The sequence below is a fragment of the Pseudopipra pipra genome, chromosome 18, assembly GCF_036250125.1.
Source record: "Pseudopipra pipra isolate bDixPip1 chromosome 18, bDixPip1.hap1, whole genome shotgun sequence".
Taxonomy (NCBI): Eukaryota; Metazoa; Chordata; class Aves; order Passeriformes; family Pipridae; genus Pseudopipra; species Pseudopipra pipra.
The window spans coordinates 3738321-3759861 of record NC_087566.1 but is presented as its reverse complement, the minus strand read 5'-3'; the positions used below and the strand labels follow the sequence as shown (position 1 = coordinate 3759861).

The window sequence follows — 21541 nt, the reverse complement described above, 5'->3', positions numbered from 1 at the left end:
CCCGCAGCCACCACATGGCAAAGTGTTCCCTTTGGAGACATCTAAAATAAAGCAGATGAGATTTGCTTTGCAAGTGCAGACCAAAACTGCATGAAAGCAAAGTTTCCAACAGAGGAGAAACTCCCAAAGAGAAACATGAAAACCCCCAAATGACTGACTAGAGCAGAGAAACACCTCGGTGGTCACAGCATATTTTCTCAGGGAAAAGGGACTGGCTCATCCCGAGGCAGCCCACCCTCAGGGAGCCAGGGATGCTCTAGAAAGGGAAAACACCTAGAAGTGTTATACCAAATCCTCTGTGCAAATACAGATGGATTAACTGCAGGAATAGGAACCGGCTGCCAAGTGAGAGCCTGGAGAGCTGCACATTGCCTGGAGGGGCCGAGGGGGGCTCTGCAGCCTGAGGGACAGAGGAGGAGGATGCTGAGGGAAGTCAGGATGAGCCCCTGCATGAGCAGCTCTGAGCTTTGCAGAGAGGCTCCCAGAGGGGATGGGAAGCACAAACAACCACATCAGCCAACAAAAGGGTCTCTGTGAGCACCCCAGGACCCCACAGCTTGATCCAACCCTGAGCAAGCAAAAGACATTAAACACATCCCCACAGGGCGAGCCAGTGTGTCCCGAGCCATGGGCACGTGTGGGTGTGAGAGCAATGCTTCCCAGAGCAGGGATGGGCACGGCTGTGGGAGCTGCTGTGCCAGCTGCTGACCACGGCTCTGCCCAGGCAGCACTGGGAGATGGGCAGTTGGAAAATAAAATCAATCCCGTTTTTCTAGAAGAGACCAGGTCCGTGGAGGTGCCTGGTGTGTCTGGATAGCTCTGGAGCTTCTTGTGGATTATTCACCCAGCTCCACATGCTGCCAACCAAAATAAATCAATTCAGCTCTTGTTTCCATTTTAGGAAAATAAATCCTCTGGGACAGGCTGGGAGGTGGTGCCCTGCTAGGAACCACATGCTCCCCGTCCCAGCCCTGGTGGGATGTGAACCAGACTCAGAAACTGCTTGGCCCTACTGACCCATGCCTATGCCTTGCAGAGGGCAGTTGATGCCCCACAGCTCAGGACAGACAGCAGGACACAAGCTAAGAGGTTTATTCAGCCTCCTGCACATCCAGCCTCCTGCCACCGAGCTGCCTGGAGAGCTCTCCCACGGCTTCAGTGACCTTATCCTTATCTCCCTATGTCCTTCAGCCTGTCACAGTGGCCAGTTGGAGCAGCAGGTCCTTTGAGGCTGGTTTCCCATGACACAGCCCCTTATCTTATAGCACTGAGCCCTCTCCATCAGCCCATCCCAGCTCTGTGCCTGCAGCACTGGGAATCACCCGTTTGTGCTGCAGGAGGGATCACCAAAAATCTTCCCCAGAATAAAGAGTCTGCATGAACCACCCACATTTCCCTCCAGCAGCCTGGGAGAGCCTTGCTAGGGCTCAGAGCTGAGCTTGCGAGCTCATGGTCCTGAGATGCATCAGGAGCTCCTGGATTTCCACCTCAGCCCTGACTCCACCATCCCTCTCCCGGAGCAGGCACACTCCTCATGCTCCCTGCTCTGGCTGCTGTCCAATTGGTGCCAATAAAGAGCCTAATGCAAATTGCCCAGCATTCAACTCCTTAATTCCACCAGCCCCTTTCAGAGGTGGTTGTGCATTTTATCAGAACTGACTTCTTGGGAAGAAAAAAAATAAAATCTCCCAAACACCTGCTCCTCTCCCCTCTCCATCCAGGAACCGCCCTGTGCCAACAGCATCAGTGTTGCTCTGAAAGCAGGATTTGAAGGCCAGATAAGGATGGTTCCTCTGTCTCCTTCAGCAGTAAAAGTCACTTGGTCGTGAATGATGTGGATATTGGGAAGTCCAATGCTTCTCCAGAAGAAATAAGGGAGCATTGGCCCCCTGGAATGATTTTGACAAGGGCCAGCAGAGCAGAGCTGTGTCTGAGGTGTCCTGTGCAAGGTGAATTGCTGATAAACATGATCCAGCCCCTTCTCCTGTGTGTGACAGGGGTCCCAAAATGCACAGACTGGGTCTGCATCCCTCCTGAGCAACCCCAGGGTCAGACCTGCAGGATGCCCACTCCTCCCAGAGGATGCTCACTCACTGTTACATCCTGCACACGGCACCTCCCTCAGAGGCAATATTAAGCCATAAACCATAATGTGTTCTGACACCACCTGATGTGCTGTAATTGCTCTAAACCCATGAAATGTGATGTCATTGCAGAGCGGCCGCTACCACTTTGTGTTACAGGTCTGATGGCTCCAAGCTGTTACCTCACAGCAGGCTGAGGGAGAGCAAACAGCTCCTGCTCCCCACTGGCCCTGGCTCTGCTCACCCTGGTACCCCAGAAATCCACATATCCCACCCCATCTCCTCAGACACAGGGGGAGAGGCTGATACAGAAGTGCCCTCTGTATTTCCAAACTGATTTTTCCATTTGCAGAAACACCAGGAGGGGTTACTTGTTTAAAACCTCATTCACTCAAATAATCAGATCATAGTTAAAAAAAGCCCTGGATCTCCAGTTGCAGTTTTTTCATTAGTCTGTGATACTTCAGACCATCCAAGAGCTTGGAAAGCTGCTGCCTGCACAAATCCAAGCACACTGCCAATGGAAGAGGTCCTTAATGCTAATTGCCCATGCCAACCCCAGGCATTAAGAAATTATTGCTAATGCAGCTTACAACAGCTTTTATAAGACACTATTAAGGAATTCACCAGAAAACAGAACCAAATAAAGCAGAAAGCGATTAAAGAAAAACAAAACTTACCCCAAACTGCTGGATCAGCAGGAACAAGAGCTGGAGCCATCATCTGAGCGTGGCAGCTCCAAAGCTGAACGTGAAGCTCCCTTTGTCCCAGCACTGTTGCTGCTGCAGCCTGGGGCCTTCCCTAAATACCCTGGGGTGGGAGCAGGGCTCAGCTGTGACTCATTTTCCCCCAGCAACTCCCTATGGAGTTGCAGCTGGTCCCTTACACCTGCAGCCCTGCTCAGGCAGCCAGGTCAGGGCTGCAGTGGTGCACATCCAGCCAGGATGCTGGGCCTGAATGTGGTTCCAGGGGCACGTGCTTCCCCTGGGGTCCTTCCCATGAAAAGGGACAAAGCTGAGGTTGGGCCTGGGGTTGTTTTTTCAAAAGGCTGATAAAAATAAATCTTCAAAGGGGTGAGGAAGAGGAGGCACAGTTTGTGCTGGAGAGGTGTCACCCACAGGGATGACGGCTCCAAGTGGCACAAGGACACAGGGCTGTGACTCATGACTTTTCGGCATTCCATCCTGGTGTCAGTATCACATTTCGAGGATTATATTTTATTCATAAAAATTGCTGTGCTCACAGCAGAGCCGGCGTGTGGCTGAGCCCGGGGCTGGCAGTGCTGTGCACCACCAGAGGGTCCCAGCTCTGTAACAACTGCCAAAAATTAAATATAATACGTAAAACTGGGTGAGAGTCCCCAGGTTCCACCCCATGACCTGGAATGTGGGTGCCTTCACGGCACCCGAGTGCTGGGCCGGGGTTTACAGCATGTGATGGGCTGTTGTTGGTAACCGCAGCCCAAATGAGCCCGGGTGGAGCATGTGAGGTGGTATTTTTAACTCTGAGGTCCTGGTGACATGGAAAACTGGGTGCCTGGTCCAGGTGCTGCACAGATCGATGGAAAATTTCCCACCACCCATCGACAGCTCAGCTTTGCCAACCCCAGGCACTGCAGTGTGTTAACAAATTGTGCTTCTCCCCCACGAGCCCAGAGCCCAGCAGAAACCTCCACTAGGGAATTAGCTGGGAAGTGCTTCCCTGCAGAGCTGAAGGTGGGAAGGTGGCATGGCAAGATGGAAACAAGGATGGTGCAGCCCCAAATTTCCCAGCTCAGAGCCTGATTTAGCATCCCCAAGCAGGAAAAACATTTTCAACCCCTTGAGAGGGTAAAGGCCGGACGAGCCCATGGTCCTCGCCAGGCTTGATGGCTCCCCAGCACAGTGTTAGCTGGGACTTGGAATTCACCCATCAGTGCAGACATCTCCACACATCTCCCTTGTCCTTCCCCCCATGGGGAGGACCTGTGCCAGGCTGGGAGGTGGCACATGGTGGCATCCCCCCTCCTCCCTGCCACCCTCCCGCCGCCCTGCGCCCACCCTCGCCGGCTCAGCTGAGACAAGCGGAGGCTAAGAACATCCACTGGGTTTTATTCCTCAGGTCTGACAAGTAAAAGCACAAATTCTCTTTGGAAATAAGGAAAAAAAAAATTAAACCAAAACCCCAAACCAACGTTCAAAGCACGCGGGCGGTTTGCGTTTCTCAGGACGGGGGCCGTGCCGTCAAGCTCCGCCGCCGGACACGTGTCCTTTGCAGAGATGTAGTTTAAAAAAAAACAACTCATGGAGGTGGAGAAGACACAGGGCTACGGGTTTCCATGTCAATTCTAGAGGAAAAAAAATGGCCCTTTTTTGCTACTGTTATAAATATCCCATCCGAGCGACTCAGAGCAAACAATAACCGTGAGGAGGACATCCGTTCTGCTTGGCCCCGTGGGCACAAAATCTCTACTGGCACCTCAGACTGCTACAAGCCCTCGGGGATGGTGGCCTGGCACCCGTTGTGTGCCCCGGCTCTCAGCTGGCCCCCCCGGGGTGACGGGTGCTGCCATCCCTACGAGCGGCACCCGTCACCCTTGCCGGAGGCTGTCAGGATGCCGCGCCGCAGGGGACCAGGGAGCAGGGATCCAGGGGGAGAGGGGCAGGGGAGGAGGGGTGCCGGGGCACGGCAGGGCCGCGGGTGGCTGCTCAGGTGCAGGCGGCCTCCTGGCTCTCGACGGGGATCTCGCTGCCGCTGCCGCCCTCGCCGTACTGCTGGTAGGGGGGGATCTGGGGCGCCTCGATGATGAGCAGCCCCTCCGGAGACAAGGAGGCGAACACCGTGATGGGATCCACCTCGTAGGGCAGCCTGCAGGAGGAGGGGAAAGATGGGATGGGTTAGGAGTGCGGGCCATGCTGCATCCCTGGTGGACACCGACGCTCGGGAAGCTCACACAGGACCCCCAGTGTGTGGGGAACCACTGATGCCGAGGGACCAGCCCGGGTGTGGGGCTCAGCAAAGCCTCTGTTATTACTGTAGTGCCTGGGAATGTGTCAGGGATATTTAGAGCGGGCTCCTGGCCGGCCTGGCCCCCGTGGGAGCTCTGTTTAATCTCCCCGGCAGATGTGTTTGACGGGATGTCACCCGCCGCTTGTGCCTCTACAAAGCAGGAGTAAATCCCGGCCGTGCCGCAGCCCACGTCAGCCGCGAGCCTTGCCCGTAAAAGGAGCCCGAGCGCCGAGCAGGAGGGAGCGCAGCGCTCACCCAGCCTTCCCGTGGGAGTTTGGGATGCACAGGGCTCCTTCAGGGTGGAAAAGTGAAGCTGAGCTGCTGCCAGCTGAGGAAACCCTTCCCATGCCTTGGGCTTTTTGCTGCCTCTCCCTGTTAACCCCTGCGGCCGGGGGTCTGCCCCCCACAGCGGCTGCCTCGCCTTTGCCATTGTTGTTGCCAAAGTGAGCCATGGGTGAGTCAACGTGATAGCGATCTGAGTGACATCATGGAGATAAACGGATACAGAGACATCCTCGGGGATGTGCTCCGGGCTGGCAGTGGTGTCAGTGGTGTCAGCCCGTCGTGCCCCGCCGCACCCCGGGGGTTGGCTCCTCGCATCCCTCCCGCTCCCCGTGCCCCAGCCCTCCCCAAACACAGCCCCGGGCGTGGAGGAGACTGACAGAGCACCCCAAAAAAGGCCTCCTCCTCCTTCATCTCCCTCGGGAAGTCACTTTGTGGCCTGAACCAGCCAGGCACGTGCTGCAGAAGGGCAGATTTTGGGGTGAAAACAGTCCCTGCGTGTGTGAGCTGGGGCACAGGGACTGGCAAAGCTCAGCCAGGCCAACCGGTACCTACTGGATTTTCTTGGTGAAGTTCTTGGAGACAATCCCTCCTTCCACCTGCTGCTCCTCGTGTTTGCCTGCAGGGAAGGCCAACACCCCACATCAGCACCTCACCAGGAGATTATTTTTTTCCCCAACAAACAACAACAGCAAAACCCAACAGGAAAGTTTTCCGAGCAGTTGTTTCCCTTCCCCTGTGCAAACCCTTCCCTTGGGAGGGCTCAGGGAGCCTCTCCATGTGGGGAAGGCAATGGTGGACACAGCACAGCCGTATTTCCAGTAAGAAAATGGGGTCTCACAGGCTGCCAAGAGCTGGGGCTTAAGAAAATAAAAATAAATAAATAATAAAACCTTTGGAGGTGGCAGCCTCCTCCTCTGGCCCCACTGGGCTGGGCTCCCCTCCACCACACTGTCAGGATGGGGGTCCCTGTGCCTGGAGCATCAGCCAGTGTCTGCCTGGACCCTCCTGACCTGGGATTTCCCACTGTGATGCTGTGAACCCCAAATAAATACCTGAGACTGTTCTGGGTGGCAGCCCCAAGCCCTCCCTAGTGACCCCAGCCCAGGGGACTCGGGGCCAGTGGAGGACATCAGTGCCAGGCTGATGGGCTGCTGAGGGCACTCTTGGGCACCCCAGATGTGGTGGACCCTGCCCCCCCTGTCCCCACCATTAACTGACTTCTCAGGGACGTGCTTCTGCCCAGCTCAGACCCAGGCTGGGGCTGTGCAGCAGCTGCTCCCTTCTTCCCAGCCTCTCCCTCGGCCCCTTTAAAGGGAATCTCCCTCCGTGCCGGCCTCACCCCGGCTATAATTAACCCAGCCAGGCTGGGGCCCCTCTTGGCCGCTCACTGCAGGGTGCCGCCAGCCGGGGTGGAAAGCAGGGAGATTCACCCCAAAGGACACGTGTCCTTTTTCATTCTGGCAGCAAACCACCATGGCTTGTGAGCCAGATCCCCCCATGGCACCCCCGAACTGCCTGTGGAGCTGCCCCAAAACCCTTCCCGGCTCCCGAGCACAGGGCTGCTGCCGCTGCCTTAAAATAAAGGGGATTTTGGCGTTTTACAGCAATTCCTTGAGCCGGCAGGACCGGCTGCTTTTCGTGCCCCATCCTGCTCTCACCTGACACCTCGACGTAGCCGTCCTTGGTTTTGACGGTCAGCTCCTCGGGTTTGAAGCTGTGCACGTTGACACAGACCTTCCAGGGCTCGCGGGGAAAGGGCGCGGGGCTGCGGCTCTCGGGGTACCCCCCGAAGTGGGCGCCGTAGCCGGGGGCCATGGCCGAGGGACGGCCCATCCCGGCGCGCAGGGGGCCCGGCCAGGTGGTGGTGAGCCGGGGCCGAGCCCAGTCGGGCCAGTCCGCCGTCAGGTCCCCGGGGAAGGGCGACAAGCCGAAATCATCGTCCAGCAGGCGCGAGGTCAGGCCGGGCTCCCGGAAAGGGTCTCGGATGCTGCGCCGGCCGGGATAATGGCAGGAGAAGGGCAACTGGCTGTCGGCCATGGCTTCCTTCGGAGGGGTCTGAGCGTGTCCCTGGGGCTCTCCCACGGAGCCTCAGCCTCTATGTGGCTGTTCCTGGCTGCAAACTTCCCCCGGGAGCTTGTCCCGGAGGAGACGCATCCACCCCGGGTGGGACGTGGGTGCGCGGGGACGGTCCCTCCTTCCCAGCACCAGGTGAAGGACGATGAGAAAATCGATTCAAGCTGAATCACCGGGAGCTGGAAGAGCGCAGGAAGGACGGAGGGAGCTCTCTGGCCGTGAGAAAACGCTTCCTGTCTGGCTGCGATCCCAGGACCGGGGAGAGGAAAATAAAACTTCTTGTCAGGAGAGGGTAAAAAAATAGTAAAACCAAGTATCCTGAGATTAAAAAGCTTCTCTCTCCTTTCCCACTCCCCAGCACTTTATGTGCAACTTTCCCTGCTGCTCCCGGAGGGGAGCAGCAATAAATGCCTGAGCTTGGAGCCCAGAAACTTCTCTAACCTTCCAGCCGTTGGGCGAGCACTATTTATATGGATTTGGGAGGAGGGGGGTGGTGTGTTTTGCAAGTCCTGCCCTGTCAGCCGAGTATTTTGGAGAGGATGAAACAGCCGTGGAGAATCCGGGCTGTGGCAGCTGACCACTCCTGCTAGCCCGAGGATCCCGACTGCGCTGGGGCCACGGCACTTCAGCAGCTGCCCCAGCCCCCGCTGCCCCCTCCTGCCGCCCTGCCTGCCCAAAATAGCCCGGGCTGGCTTCTTTCACCCCAGTGTCACCTGTTAAAAATACCTTGGTGGGGCTGACCAAGCTGTTCCCCTCACTGTAAAGCCACGTGTCCCCACACCACCGGGTACCACTGTACCGGGAAATGGGTCACTGGTGGCACCCCCGGCACAGCACAGCGAGGGCGGTGGGACCCCGCGGGTGGGTGTTTGGGGGATGCGGGGCAGGGAACAGGATGACCCTCTCCAGCACCGCTTCCTTGGCCACCTTCACCTGTTGGGCCCAGAGAAATGTCCCCTAACTGGGGGAAGGAGAGGGACCCCGGGAAGCAGGCAGGGTCCCCACGGTGCTGCTCAGTACCTGCCTCCTCCTCGCCCCGCCGCGTGCCCCGGCCCTGCCGCAATCCCGGTGCGGGCAGGGCGAGGCGCTAATCACAGCCGCGGCCGGCTAATTACAGGGCAGCGGCGGGAGCGAGCCGCGCGGTGGGAAGAGGCGCGGCGGCGCTGCCGGGGGAGCTCCCGGCGAGCATCCACCCGGGAGACACAGCCCCAGCCCGGGCGACATGCGGGGGGTACCGCTGGCAACGAGGGACTCGCCGTGGAGGTGATCCAGGCAGCGCCCCGGCGAGCAGTGGGGATGCGCTGGACGGTGGGATGTGATCAATGAGGGTCATGTTGGATACGGAGGAACTTCCTCTTGCCGCATCCTGGCTCTGCCTCATGCTCCGTCTCTCCAGCATTTGCAATTTTTCTAATGGACTTGATGGAACTAATTGCAGCAGGAAGACTTTAATGCAGCGCAGGCCGCGCAGAGATTCAGCCACTGGTCACTCCGTGGCATTAATGACGCTGCACCGACGTGACATCGCTGGGGGCGGGGAGCTGCCTCTCCTGGGCCGGGACAGGGCTTCCTTCGCTTCCGTGGAGGCAGCTGGTATCACAAGGGTCTCCCTGGGGTCCAAGGGGGATGCCTGAAGATGCCTGGGGAAGTCCCAGGTGCCGGCTGAGCACCCCTGGTGCAGGGAGGCAGCTGCCAGCAGAAAAGCTGAGCATCCCCTTCGATGCCCTTCTCCTGCCTGGCTGCCCCTGCCTGGCTGGGGGTTCTTGCTGCCCACGGGTGACAGTAGGAGGGCCTGGGGGACGTGGCCACGCACTGATCCTGAGCTGAGCGGGGCACCTCTCACCGTGGCTGGGCAGTAGAGTCACTCCAGCACTGACATCTGCACCTGCTCCGGCAAACACCAGAGCACTGGGAGAGGGGGACAAGCCCCGAGGATGTTTCGGGCAGCCCCACGATCCTGCCGTGTTTCCAGGAGCCTTGAAACATCCCCAGTCCCACATTTTTCCCACATAGCTCCAGGCCATTCTCCCTCCCCGGCCAGGAATTCTGCCTGTCGCCTCGTTCATCCCCATTAGTCACACGTCCCCTCCCACCCGCTCTGGGCCATCCCAATTTAGCTCCTGTTGTCACTCCAAACCTCCCGACTGCCTCCCACTGCTGAGCCACCCCACGACATCAGTTCTGGGAAGCACGAAGTGCCCTTGCAGCCTCCCTTCTGCTCCGAGTGACCTGGGGATGCTGCCCCGTGTTCCCAAGATCCATCTGTGCCACGGCCAGACCTTTCCTGGGTGCCCATCTGAGACCTGTTGGGGACAGCATGGGGACCTGGCCCAGTGCTGCTGCTCCCCTGTGGGGCTTCCAGCCAGTCCAGGGGCACACCCCAAAGTGAGGGTGCTGAACAATCCCAGTTGCCTCTGCCTCCTGGCAAGAAGGTAACCATGGCAGGAGCTCTGTGCAGGGCTTGGAGTAAGAGCTGTGCAAGCAGGGAAAGGCACAGCCCCAAGGAGAGCAGTGTTGAGCCCAGCAGTGACCTCCATGGAGAGATGGATGGATTTCTGGCTTGGACTTCCCATGCCTGAATAGGGTGGGGGGATCCAAAGTGCCTGGCAAAGGGCAGCAGAAGCCTGGCCCAGCAGGGAAAGGAGAGCTGCCAGAAATACTAGCCCACAACTTTTTTTTCTTCAGCCAGTGCCCTGAGGAGCCAGTCCTCAGCAGCTGGGAGTGGAGGCACATGCCCTTCCCTGTGGAGCAGCTGAAACAACCCAAAATATCCCACTGCGCACAGTTGGATCCAAAAGGAACACAACAAACAGGGCTGTGATGCAAAGGAAATACTGTCCGAACCTTTATTGGAACCTTTTTCTAACCAGGCTAACAACTCAAACACCCAGGAAGACTAAAGGATACAGAACACATGTCGATGGAGAGCAAGGGGAGCTTTACAACGAACTCAAACAAACAGATGCACCAATGTTGTTTGGTGTGGAATCGACCAACGGGCGAGAAAACAGAGACACTGTTTCCCTCACGGCTTTTCTCATGCCTTGGCTTTTCTAGATCTGCTCATTCCCTGGGTTTTGAAGGTGGAGAGCTGTCCCAGGCCTGTGAGGATCAGGGTGTTTTTCTTTAGGCAGTAGCCCAAAAGTTGGGATGCTTGACCACAATGCTGTTGCTACAACAGCAGATGTACCGGTGCTTCAGGGACCCTCCCAGTCATGTGCAAACTTCCAGGTAGCAGCAAAGTCATGAGAATTATTTGTTCTCTGGTAAAGAGGTAATAAAACCCCACTGGACACTACAGGGCAAAGTCTTCACTTAGGCACCTGAATCCATCCCTTTCTCAGATCCATATCCCAATTGCCCCAAGGCTGAGCACCCAGCAGCTCCCAGCCAGCTCCCTGGGAACAGCCCAGCACTGGGCACATATCAATGCCAGAGCCACATCCACACTCCACCACCACAGGCATCTCTGCCCATGGAGCACAAACACCTCCCACTCGGGGAAAGAGGACACTGGGGCAGGTCGTGATTTTTAGCACGTCCCGAGCTCTTTCCAAAGCTGGGGGAGGATTCCTGCAGCAAGCTCTGCTTGTGTTGGAAACAACAGCAGAGACCTCCCCAGTCCTGCCCTGGCCACCTTTCCTGAGCTCCCACCTGGGCAAAGCTACTGGTTCTGGCACAAAGCTCAGGGAAGGGGGAAAAGCAGCACATGGCACAAGGGTCTGAGGATGGGGCAGTGTGGACATCCTGCCTTCCTGGTAGAGACTACGGCCAGTCACTTCAACCCTATCCTCTTCCTCATCATCCATGCAAAGGTGACAAGTATTCCCCTCTCCCAGAGGGAAGAGGGGACCAGCAGTGGGAGATCAGAGATCTCCAGGGATCTTTGGTGATCCAGGCAGCCCTATTCCATATGGCAGAGGAAGAGGAGCAGGGTTATTCCTCCACAAGAGCTGGCCTGTCACCTCTGAATGCCCTGCACCTTTCCAGTGGGTTGTGATTTGTCAACAGGAGCTGGTCCAGAGAGATGGAGAATTTTCAGCTGCCTTGCCCATCTCTGTCACAATGAGGTTCTTCCCTAAATCACTGATGGTGAAGTCCAAATGAGCCCAGTTTGCCTGTTTCTCTCCAACATATATGGCAACACCTCAAAGGCTCCTACCTTCATAGACCCAACGGCATGGCCCAAATAGCTTTTTTAAATTAATGCTCAATAAATAGAAGAAATAAATATTAAATAGAGGCCAAGTCCTCTCAGCCTGTTCAATATATGTACAATGCATAGCAAAATAACAGTGATTGGCTGTTGCAGACAAATTTGGTACAAATTCAGTCCCCAAAACAACAAAAACATTGAGAAAGTTGCAGTCAACATAAAGCAAAGCTCAGCTGAGTGCTGTAAGCCATGAAGAAAAGAACAAACAGAACAGTGCTTTGAAACATCCCTTATCTTTGCTTCCCAGCATTTTCCTGATGCTATGGCCAGCCTTGGACATCCCTTGTGTGTGTCTGACCACAGGTGAGCAGCAATTCACCATCATCAAAATGACCAAGTTGCTTTTCCACCAGATGAACTTGTTCTTTGCAGAGAGCACCTGCAGCAATCTGAGATGTTGCATTCAGAGCAAAAATCCATAAAAGCAACAAATGAGAGAATTAAAAAAAAAAAGAAAAAAAAAGCACTGGCAAAAGGCACAGAGACAGAAAAGCTCACGGGCTTCACACAAACTCACAGAAACCCCAGTTGTCCACTGACAAGGGAGGGTGATGTTCCAGGTTGTACTAAAAATCTTAAGTAAGTTAAAAAATAAATACCATGACCAAGGGAAACACATGTATATGCACATGTGCACATACATACGTACACACACACGGACTGGATTTTGCAAGGACCTTCCGCGGGGATCAGTCTCTCACAGTCTCATTTTCTTTAGTTTTCCCATGGGTGGGTCACTGCGCAGGGATAAACACAGCAGGGGAGTCCTGGCGACGGCATCCTCCCAGGGAAACCAGCAGTGCCTCTGTGGAGCGGATTGGTTTCGGGTTGAGCACCGGCTGCGGAGCCAAGGGAAACAGCGCAGCAGCCAACTGGCACCCGGCCGGCGGAGCACGGCCCGGGAGACACTTCCCCTCGCAGCACTGCCAACACCCCGGGGCTCAGCCGGCCGGCAGACCCTCGCCATCACCTCTGTCAGCTCCTACACCCGTCTGTACGCTCACATCCATCACATTCCTGCGCAAATCTAATGAGAGACCCGAGATTTTAACGTGAAAACACACAGCTCTGCCCCTGCGTCCCTCTGTCCGCCCTGCTCCAGAGAGCACAAAGGGACACGTTGGCAGCAGGAGTGACTGTCACTCCTCAGCAAGAGGGGCCAGAGCTGTAAACCTTTACGTGAGACCGGCAGCATGGATACATTCAAACAAACAAACAAACAAATCCGAAAATAACTTAATGTTTAAAAAAAAAATAAATAAATACTGGTAACGGTGACCACTTGCATCCATTCTGACATAGAATTAAAAATAGAATAATAATAATAATAATAAATAAATAAATAAATAAATAATTTAGGAGGTTTAATCCAATGCAAGTCTGCTTGGGAAACCCCAGGAACGTTTAGCTGCCATGGACTGTCCAGGCAGATGCAGTCCTTGAAACATGGATCAGCTGGACAGGTTTGAGAGCCCTGTGCAACCCTCAGGGTCATCTCCTGTCCCACGGTGAGTGGATGCTGCTGATCCTGGTGTGGTGCTTCCATTGTCCAACCCCAGCCACGATGTGTGTTTGGTATTTACACCAGTTGCACAAAGCCCCTCCTCTTTTCCTTCTTAATTTTGGATCTTCTGGCTCGCTTCTTCCTTGCTACAGCTGCATGTGTGTGTTACAGGGTGCCAAGGGGCAGGAGGCTACTCCTGAAACATTGGTAAAGCTGGGATCTGAGCTCCCATCACTGCCTTTGGATCTTCCCCGGGAGCAGAAGGACAGGGTGTTTCAGCATCAGACTGGGAAAGACTCTTTGGGGAAGAATTGTGAGGTTTTCAGCCCTTTAGAGAGGGAGCTCACTGCAGAAGGTGGCCAAGGGACCACTGTCAGGGCCAGCACAGGAGGGAAGGCAGTGGCACCCCACTGCAAGAACACCCTGTCTTTGATCCCTCAACCACAGCCCTGGAGCATTTGCTCAGCCCTACAAGGAATGCTTCTCTCTTTGTCCTAGAAAGTGTCATCCCAGGAGACAGATATGCCCCTACCAAACCACCAACTACACCAGTGCCCACCTCTGCCTCAGCCATCCTCATCCTAACATTACCTACAGAGAGCAAGGCTGGGGAGCAGGGTCTGGGAAAAGGGGGGACTTTAGGTGTTGAAGGCACAGGACAAGGGGAACCAGCAGTAGGAAGGATACGGGGAAAGAGACTCCTGGCATAAAACTTCCCCTCGTACCACCCAGGTGGAATTCCAGCCCTCACTGCTATACTTTTCAAGAGGTAACAGGTTTATAGGCTTGCTGAGGCGATCATCCATCTCCACCACAACACCTCGTGGCACTTGGCTTTCTTCCACTTGCTGCTTTGGCCCTTTTCCTGCTGCCAGGGGCACTGGGGGGGCTGTAGGTAACTCTTTAGATGGGGGAGAGTTACATTCCTTTCTACCCCCTCTCCTCCTCCCGCAGATGGTGGCTCCACTCTGCCCTTTTCTGTGTGACATTTAAACAACACACCTCCTTGACTCATTAAGCCCAAACTCGTTAATAATCAGGCAGGATGGAAGGGGAGGGGATGGAAAAAGGGAGGGTGGGAAGTCCAAATTAGCGTCTCTAAGCACCCAGGTGTTGTAAGAGAAATAAACTCCTCAGCACCAGCTCAGCCTGTGCTGGGAGAAGCCTTTGTTACCCGGCAAAACACAGTAATTGCGCAGGCAGCTGGGCTGGCAGGGAGACAAAACCCCAGGGCCCAGGGAGGCCGGGCAGGCAGGGCCCTCCTGCCACTGCCTGCGGCTCCCTGGAAAAACAGGCAATTAGTGGGGGGCCCTTCCTGTCCCCTTGCACTGCTCTGGCCTCCCGGTGACAAACTGGGCCACCAGTAAACCCTGCTGCAGCCTGGCACCAGCACTACTGTGCTGCTGGTCCTGCCTCAGGGCAGCCTGAGGGGCTCAAGGAGAAATGGCTTCCTGAAATCCTGCTTAAAACTACTGCGTGTTTCAGGAAAGGGATTTGGGGTCCCCTGGCTCATGCAATGCCCTTTTAACCCCGTGTGCTCTCACTGTACCCCACAACCAGGCTGTCTCCACACCTCCCTACGGTTCCACTCCAAGGGCAATGCTCCCTTTAGAAAAACCTGAACCCAAACTGCACGAGGCTTCCTCCAAGAAGGGAACCACGTGGCCCCTGTCTCCCATGCCACTGCCTGACCCTCGGAGTGCAGCATGGCAGCAGCTCCCCTCTGCCTTGTACCCCACCAGCCCGATGTCTGCTTCAGACCTCAGCAGGCTGCTTGCAAGCAAGTCAGCACTGGGGGATAAAACAACCCTGCAAAAGGTGTGGTTACTTAGTAGGAAAGGGCAGGAGAAAGAGCAAACAGCCCTTTTTTTCCCTGGAAATTACGTCAGGAGGGATTTCTAGCCTTCTATTTATAGCAGGGCCTGGCTGAGTGGCAATAAATAAATATTTTCTTATGGAAAAGGCCTGCTACAGAATGGGCAGCTACTCTGGAGGAGAGACCCAAAGGACCTGATATTTGCCTTGGTGGGGACAGGTCACCCCCCTCATCTCGGAAGCTTTCCAGCAAATCCTCCCTAACTGGATCTCTTCCTCCAACAGAAGTTAATTTGTTGGTTCCTGGAGCTGAGTTCTTTCCTTTGGAACAGCTGGTAGTGCTTTGGAGAGTGGCAGCGATGGAGAGACGGGAGCATCAGGGAGGATGGAGCAGGTCTGTTGTGACAGACCCTCTGTAAAGCACCGACCCTTCTTCCAGCCCTGGCACAGGGAGCTGGGACTGATCCACCCACTCCATGGCAGAACAAAGGGGCTGCATCAGGCGCTCCAGGGCTCTTACTCTGAACCGGGGAAGGGGGACCCGGCACTGCCACCACATCAGTATCGGGGATGATTGCTATCGATGGCCAGGTAGGTGGGAAGGAAGCGGAGAATGCCAGGAATCTGGAGGTGCCGCCGGCACACGGTGTCAGCCACCAGCGGCACTCCCTAACGACGCAGGCTGTCGGAGCTGGCTCCTGAGTCATAGCTCCTGCTCCTGCTGCGGCTGCTCCTGGGGCCCGAACTCCGGCTGCGGCTCCTGCCCTCGGCGCTGCTGCTGCTCCAGCTTCGGCTCCGGCTCGTCCGGTAGCTGGAGTAGCTCCGGCTTCGGCTCGGGGAGCGGCTGAAGCTGCTGTACCAGGAGGAATAGCTGCTGGCACTGCTGGAGGAGGAGGGGCTGGGACGGTAGTAGGGGATGGGGCGTTTGCGGGCACTGTGGGGACAGAGAGACACGGGTTACCAGCAACACAAGGACAGATTTACTGCCAAAATCCCCAAAGAGCACTGTTTGCTCTGCACAACACTCCCAGAAATGTGAATGTGTTTGCTTAAAAGGAAAAGAAGGAAAAGATCAGGTAGCTGATGGGCCTTGGGATTCAAACCACCCACACCTACAGCCCTGGGGAGCATCCCAAACATGAAATCTGAGGCAGGGCTCTGCTTGATGTTGTCCCAAAGAGCCCTCAGCATGAACGTTGGAGTCAATATTTGTCTTTCTACAGTGTGGGACATCTACCACAGGGAAGGATGAAATAAAAACCTGTGAGGAGATGCTCCTGGCACCTGAGTCCCTGCTCTGACTGCATCCTTTTTCCTTCAGCTGTTGTAAATGAGACACCCCCCCCCCCCTCCAGTCCTCCCTCTGCCTCTAGCTAGAAATCCCCAAGCTCTGGGAGGGGTGGAAGGGCCTGTTGATCAGGCTCAGGGAAACCTGAGAAACCTCCTCTGGCAAGGGCCGGGACCCAAGGACAGCCCACATCCCCCTGGGAAGCGCCAGCTGAGCCCGTGTGCGAAGGATGGGGCGGCATCCCCTCACCTTGTGATGCGCCGAGCTTCGAGGTGGCTGGGAGAGTCCCTCCGGCGCTTCCTCAGGGGGGAGTAGGAGCGGCGCCGACGCTGCCGGTCACGCTCCCGGTGCGACTCCTTCTCACTGGAGCTGTACTTGTGCTCTCGCTCACGGTCCCTGGGGAAGGCACAGGTTGTGAACTGTCACTGCTGGGTGACAGTTTTGTGGGTGGATTTGGGATGTGGAGGCAATGACCCATTGAGTGGAGGGCACTCATGTCCAAAAGGGACCACTCTGAGTGTTCTGGTGGCACCAGCCCTGAGCTCTCATGTAGCTGGACAGAGAGACACCCATCTGGCTGGACAGATGGACACCACTGATTGTGTCTGGGGGTTCCAGCAGTGTCTTACAGTGGCTCTGCACTGCCAAGCTAAGATGGCTTACAGGGACCTGTGTCTGTGGGTGTGCTCTGTATTTAGCTCTGTAAAATTGCTCTTGTTGGCCATGCTGCTGGAGCTGGCACTCACAGCCCTGCCAGCAGGAACAGCCCTGCCAGAAGGCCCCACGTGAGCCGAGGGCCCCGGCCCCAAATCCCTGCAGGGCTCCTCACGCCTCGCCAGAAGGAGTGCCGGTGTTGCTATGGTTTTCTCTTTTGTTAAATTCCCGTACACGTCAGTACAGGCCCTTCTGTGGAGCGTGGCTGACTTCATACACCCCGCTCAGTGCCATCTGCAAAGCAACACGTTACAGGTCAAGAGCCTGCCTGATCCTTCCGTGCAAAAAATGTTCTCCTCAGTAGCACAGGGATTGTCACAGCTTGCAAGAATCAGCCTTGGGAATGTATGATTTTAAGGGTGCAAAATGTTCACAGCAGCAGTGATGATACCAGAAGAACCTGCCCAAAGGCATCTCTAGGACTGAGCTGGAGATGTGTGTTTTCTAAGGAGTGTGGAGGGAACAGAGAGTGCCTGGACCATGTTTCCCTCTGCAGGGCTGTGAGTGCCAGCCCAAGGGTACTTGGCATCTGCCCCGGCAACAGGGGCACTCCTCAGGGCCTGACAATCTTTGGCAGAGCCGTGACTCTGACAAGCAGAATATCATTCCCTGCTGCAGTCAGACCCCTCTCTGACATGAGCTCCTCTCCTGGGTGGCCAGACCCAGACAGAGCCCCATGCTCTGCCCACCATTCACACCAGCATGACAGAGAGGGGCACTTCCTGGGTTTTCCTGTGAGGCATCTCCCACTGGGATGAGGCCGTGGCACACACCACTGAGCAGAGCAGCCATCTGTGCACTCCTGGCTGCACAGCTGTCCCCTGCAAGGGCTCGGAGCTGAGGGACAGCCACTTCACCTGCCACATGCTCTGCCTGTGACCATGATGCTTCAAGGCAAAGGATAAAACAGGTCTCCTTTCCCAGCAACCCACCCCAAACGTGCTTTGTGTGAAATCCTCCTGAATCAATACCAGACAGTCCTTGGCTCCAGAAAATCCATTTTTTCTACAGCTCATCTCTGGGCTCTTCCCTCTGCAACAGCACCTCAGGGGCAATAAATGGTGAGAAATCTCCAGTGGACTGAGGGCCAATATACTGCCATATGCCTTCCTGCATGACCCTCTGCTCCCTTTCACCACACTGCTGAGGACTAGAGCACCCAGTGAGGAAGCTGAGGGAGCAGTCTGGGGCTGGGAAGAACCAGGAGGTGTGCTGGAGTCCAGCCAAGTGATGGAGGCAGTGGGAAAGCTTGAGGCAGCAGATATCACATGAGTAGAGAGCTGTACCTGCTGCGGCTGTAGCGGGAGTAACTGGGGCTCCGACGAGGCCTTGAACTCCTACTCCCAGGACTTTTTTTGCAGGATTTGGAGGAATAGCTGGGGGAACGTGAGGAAGACCTGGAGATAGGAAAGAAACATAAAAGAGTTAAAGAGGCTGAAGGCTGAGGCTGTACGAGACTACTCCAAACCTGGGTGAGGGGGAAGAGATGTCCCATATTTGACGGGCTCAGCTCTGTGAGCCAGATCCAAGCCTTGCGGATCCCCAGGCACCCCCCCAAACTCTCACACCTCCCCCTGTAAGGAGCCTGCCAGCCAACAAGGGTTAGACATTGCCCAGGGTCACAGAGACAGCCATTTCAGCTGGCCTTACCTCTTTCCCGAGGAGCAGGACCTGCTTCGGGAGTACCTGGGAGAGGCCTTGTGGTGCGAGGAGCGGGAGCGGCTGGAGCCGGGGGAGGATCTGCCCGTGCTGGTGTAGGACGCGCTGCGGGAGCACGGCCTGAGCGGGGAGCTGTGGGTTGGGGACGGGGGCAAGTTTCGCTTCTTCTCCTCCGAAGAACTGAGACACAAGGACAGGCACCCTCTGTGAACAGATGTTTGGACACTCCTTGAAGCTGTGGCTGAACTGGGACTGGTCCCTGGCTGAGGGGAGCACCATGCTCCAGCAAACAAATACTCCCATCCTCCCATTCCCCAGCTGGGGGTGAAAAAGACCTCTTGGCTCCCCAGGCTGCTGTTGTGGGAAACCCCATGTGTGTGGGTCAGAGTCCCAGAGCTCACCCTCCGGGCTGTGCCAGGGAAGGGTTGTGGAAGAGATCTCAGGTGGCACAAGGAGCTGCTCATCTGCCCTGTGCCAAACACACCAGAGGCATCTGGCTGGCAGAGCCTGGGTCAGGCCAGCGAGCAGTGCAGGTTCTGGGCAGGGAGTGAGGTGAGAAGTGCTGGAGTGAGGGAAAGGCAGAGCATGGCAGGGCAGGGGGCTCTGCTTCAGCCTGGCTGTGGAGCAGCATGAGTGGACACTGAGCAGGCATGTCCTGTTGCCTTTGGACAGCGCTGCGTGGGTTCCTCCTCTTCCAGGCACAGAAGTGCCCAGGGAATTAACTGGGGTCAAGAGCCCAGCAGCCAGGCAGCCTCCCAGCAGCCAGGGCCAGCTGCAATCCCAGCTCCACCCATGTGAAGGCAGAGTTATCCCACTGGAGTCACAATGTGATAAGTACATACAGCCCTAAAATTTTACCCTCTGACTGAAAAACGAAGCTTGTTCTTCCTAGCACCCATTCCCCTGGCTCCCACTCCCAGATCATATCCTGGCTCTAACTTCCAGCCTTTAGGACCCAAGGGCCTGAGCTGGAAGAGTTCCCTAACACCACTGCCTGAGCACAGCCTTGAGTACCAGCCACCAAGTTTCAGTGTCCTCACCCCCAACATCCCCTGGCCAATCTCCAGGAATGGGAGGCAATGTTGGAGGCCAGCAGCTACTCCTCTCTCCTGAGGATGACCTGTGGCACTGGGTGGTGGTTTGACTCCTGCCCAAGCCTGGATGCCAAGCACTGTGGCCCCAGTGCTGCTGCTGTGATATCCTGCAGCCAGCGAGGTACTTGCCCCTCCCTGTGCTCTCCACTAGCAGGAGATCCTATCTTTTCACCCTGGACCAGTCCTGGATGAGCTGGGAAGGGGGCAGGTTGGGTTTGCTTCATTGGACAGGTGAAAGAACAGCCCATAATGGTTTTAGTGAAAACAAATCCTGCCTCCCCTCCCCTCAGTAGGCAGAGGGGAAGAAGTAGCACATCAACCCCCAGATGCCCCTTTCAGATTGTTCCCAGAAAGGCCAGTGAAACTTTTCTTTGATGTGCCATGCCCAGCTGAGCAGGAATGTGCTCTGGACACAGCCTGACCCAGGCCTAAACTCTATGTTAACCACACTAAAGCCAGAAGCACCCGTGCAAGCAAAGCCCAGGGATGTTATGGCTGGATTTTATCTTCCTCCTCAGGCTACAGTACTGGTCCTTGCTGGGTTCTGGACTCCAGACTGGCAAGACCGTGGGTGTGATTGGTATCTGCCTGCCTCCAGGCCACAGACACCTCCCTGCCGGCTCACCACAGCAGCTGGCGAGCGGGCAGGAGACACAGAGCAACAACGCACCAGGTATTTGGCTGCCAGCAGCAGCTACCGGGAATCACTGACCTTCGGTCTTGTCCCTGGGCATCTGGAGACAGATTTTCCAAAGCTGTTCCCTTGGTCTGGGAAAAACAACTGGTGAAGGAATTTCCTGAATCAGAGCTGTTATCGCTGTTGGCCAGTTTGGGCTTCCCGGACGAGAAGGCATGGCCAAAGCCATCATGGACTAGACTTCTTTTCTCCTGGCTGTCCTTTGACCTGGATGAGCTCGTTTGAGTGGAGGGAGGGGAGGAAGTATCGTTTCCTGAGTCATATTCATGATACTCTCCGTTCTGGCGGGTTAGGTTGCCAGGCGGGCTGTCTGTTTTGGTAAAGAGGTCAGCAGAAGACCCTGACTGAGAGATCTGAAAGCAAAAAAGCCATTTGGCATTGTTTGAATGATTTTTTTGGGGGGGGGTTGTTTTTTTCTTTTACTTTGCTTTTTTTTTTTTTTTTAAATAAACCCAGAAATTTTACCATCATGATGCACTGAAACAAAAAGAAAGGAAAGAAAAGAAACAAAGAAAGAAAGAAAGAAAAAGAAGAAAGGAGAAGAAAACAAAAGCACATATCCCTAAAAGAAATCCACAGTAAGAAGAAACTTCTTTTCCCCCTGCTATGATAATGGGAAGATTTAGAGATCATGCAAAGAGTATCAGCATGCGATTCATGTTAAACAAAAAAGTTCAACAAAGTAAGCGGGCAACCAAAGAATCAAAATAACTAACTAAATAAAAAAAATATAACAGAGGACAAAGCCCTTATTTAACCTTAAAGAGGGGAGGAAAAAAAAAGGGGGGTATATACATTCAAAATCTACATAATCCTTGCAAAGAAAAAAGAAATAAAATCTTAAATGAGTGAATTTTTTAAGCTTCCTTAATAAAGCGGCTGAACGAATGTCACCAAAATAAGCAACAAAAAACCAAATCAAATCAAATTAAGGGCTTCTGCACAAAGTAAAAACTGGCAAATAAACAAGCTTATCACTTTGAAATAAAAAAGGGAAAAAAAAAAAAGAAAAAAAAAAGAAAAAAGAGGGTGAGGGGGGGAAAAAAAAAGAAAAATCCCTTTGGAAATAAAAGGTAGACAGATACTTGTTTGTGTGCTTTTTTTACCCCCTGAAGAAGATATAG

General features: G+C 55.1%; 2 protein-coding genes across 6 annotated transcripts in view; both read right to left on the bottom strand.

The window, feature by feature from the left end:
- Positions 1 to 4154: 4154 nt before the first annotated feature.
- HSPB8 (heat shock protein family B (small) member 8) lies at positions 4155 to 7892 on the bottom strand. Its single transcript, XM_064674709.1, has 3 exons — positions 7016 to 7892; positions 5910 to 5973; positions 4155 to 4931 (listed from the first exon to the last, which is right to left on the bottom strand). Exons 1-3 carry the CDS (start codon positions 7392 to 7394, stop codon positions 4772 to 4774), a joined length of 603 nt encoding a protein of 200 aa, XP_064530779.1. The 5' UTR covers positions 7395 to 7892; the 3' UTR covers positions 4155 to 4771.
- Positions 7893 to 10262: 2370 nt separating this feature from the next.
- Positions 10263 to 21541, bottom strand: part of SRRM4 (serine/arginine repetitive matrix 4) — a 47414-nt gene continuing 36135 nt past the window's right edge. For 4 of the 5 annotated variants that reach the window (XM_064674689.1, XM_064674692.1, XM_064674691.1 and 1 more), the window contains 5 exons: positions 20433 to 20770; positions 18618 to 18830; positions 18254 to 18364; positions 16503 to 16649; positions 10263 to 15899 (listed from right to left, as the gene is read on the bottom strand). In XM_064674689.1, the coding sequence (XP_064530759.1) occupies positions 15635 to 15899; positions 16503 to 16649; positions 18254 to 18364; positions 18618 to 18830; positions 20433 to 20770 (1074 nt within the window). In that variant the 3' untranslated portion in view covers positions 10263 to 15634. The remainder of the gene's footprint in view (positions 15900 to 16502; positions 16650 to 18253; positions 18365 to 18617; positions 18831 to 20432; positions 20771 to 21541) is intronic. The other variant, XM_064674690.1, reaches the window with a different exon arrangement.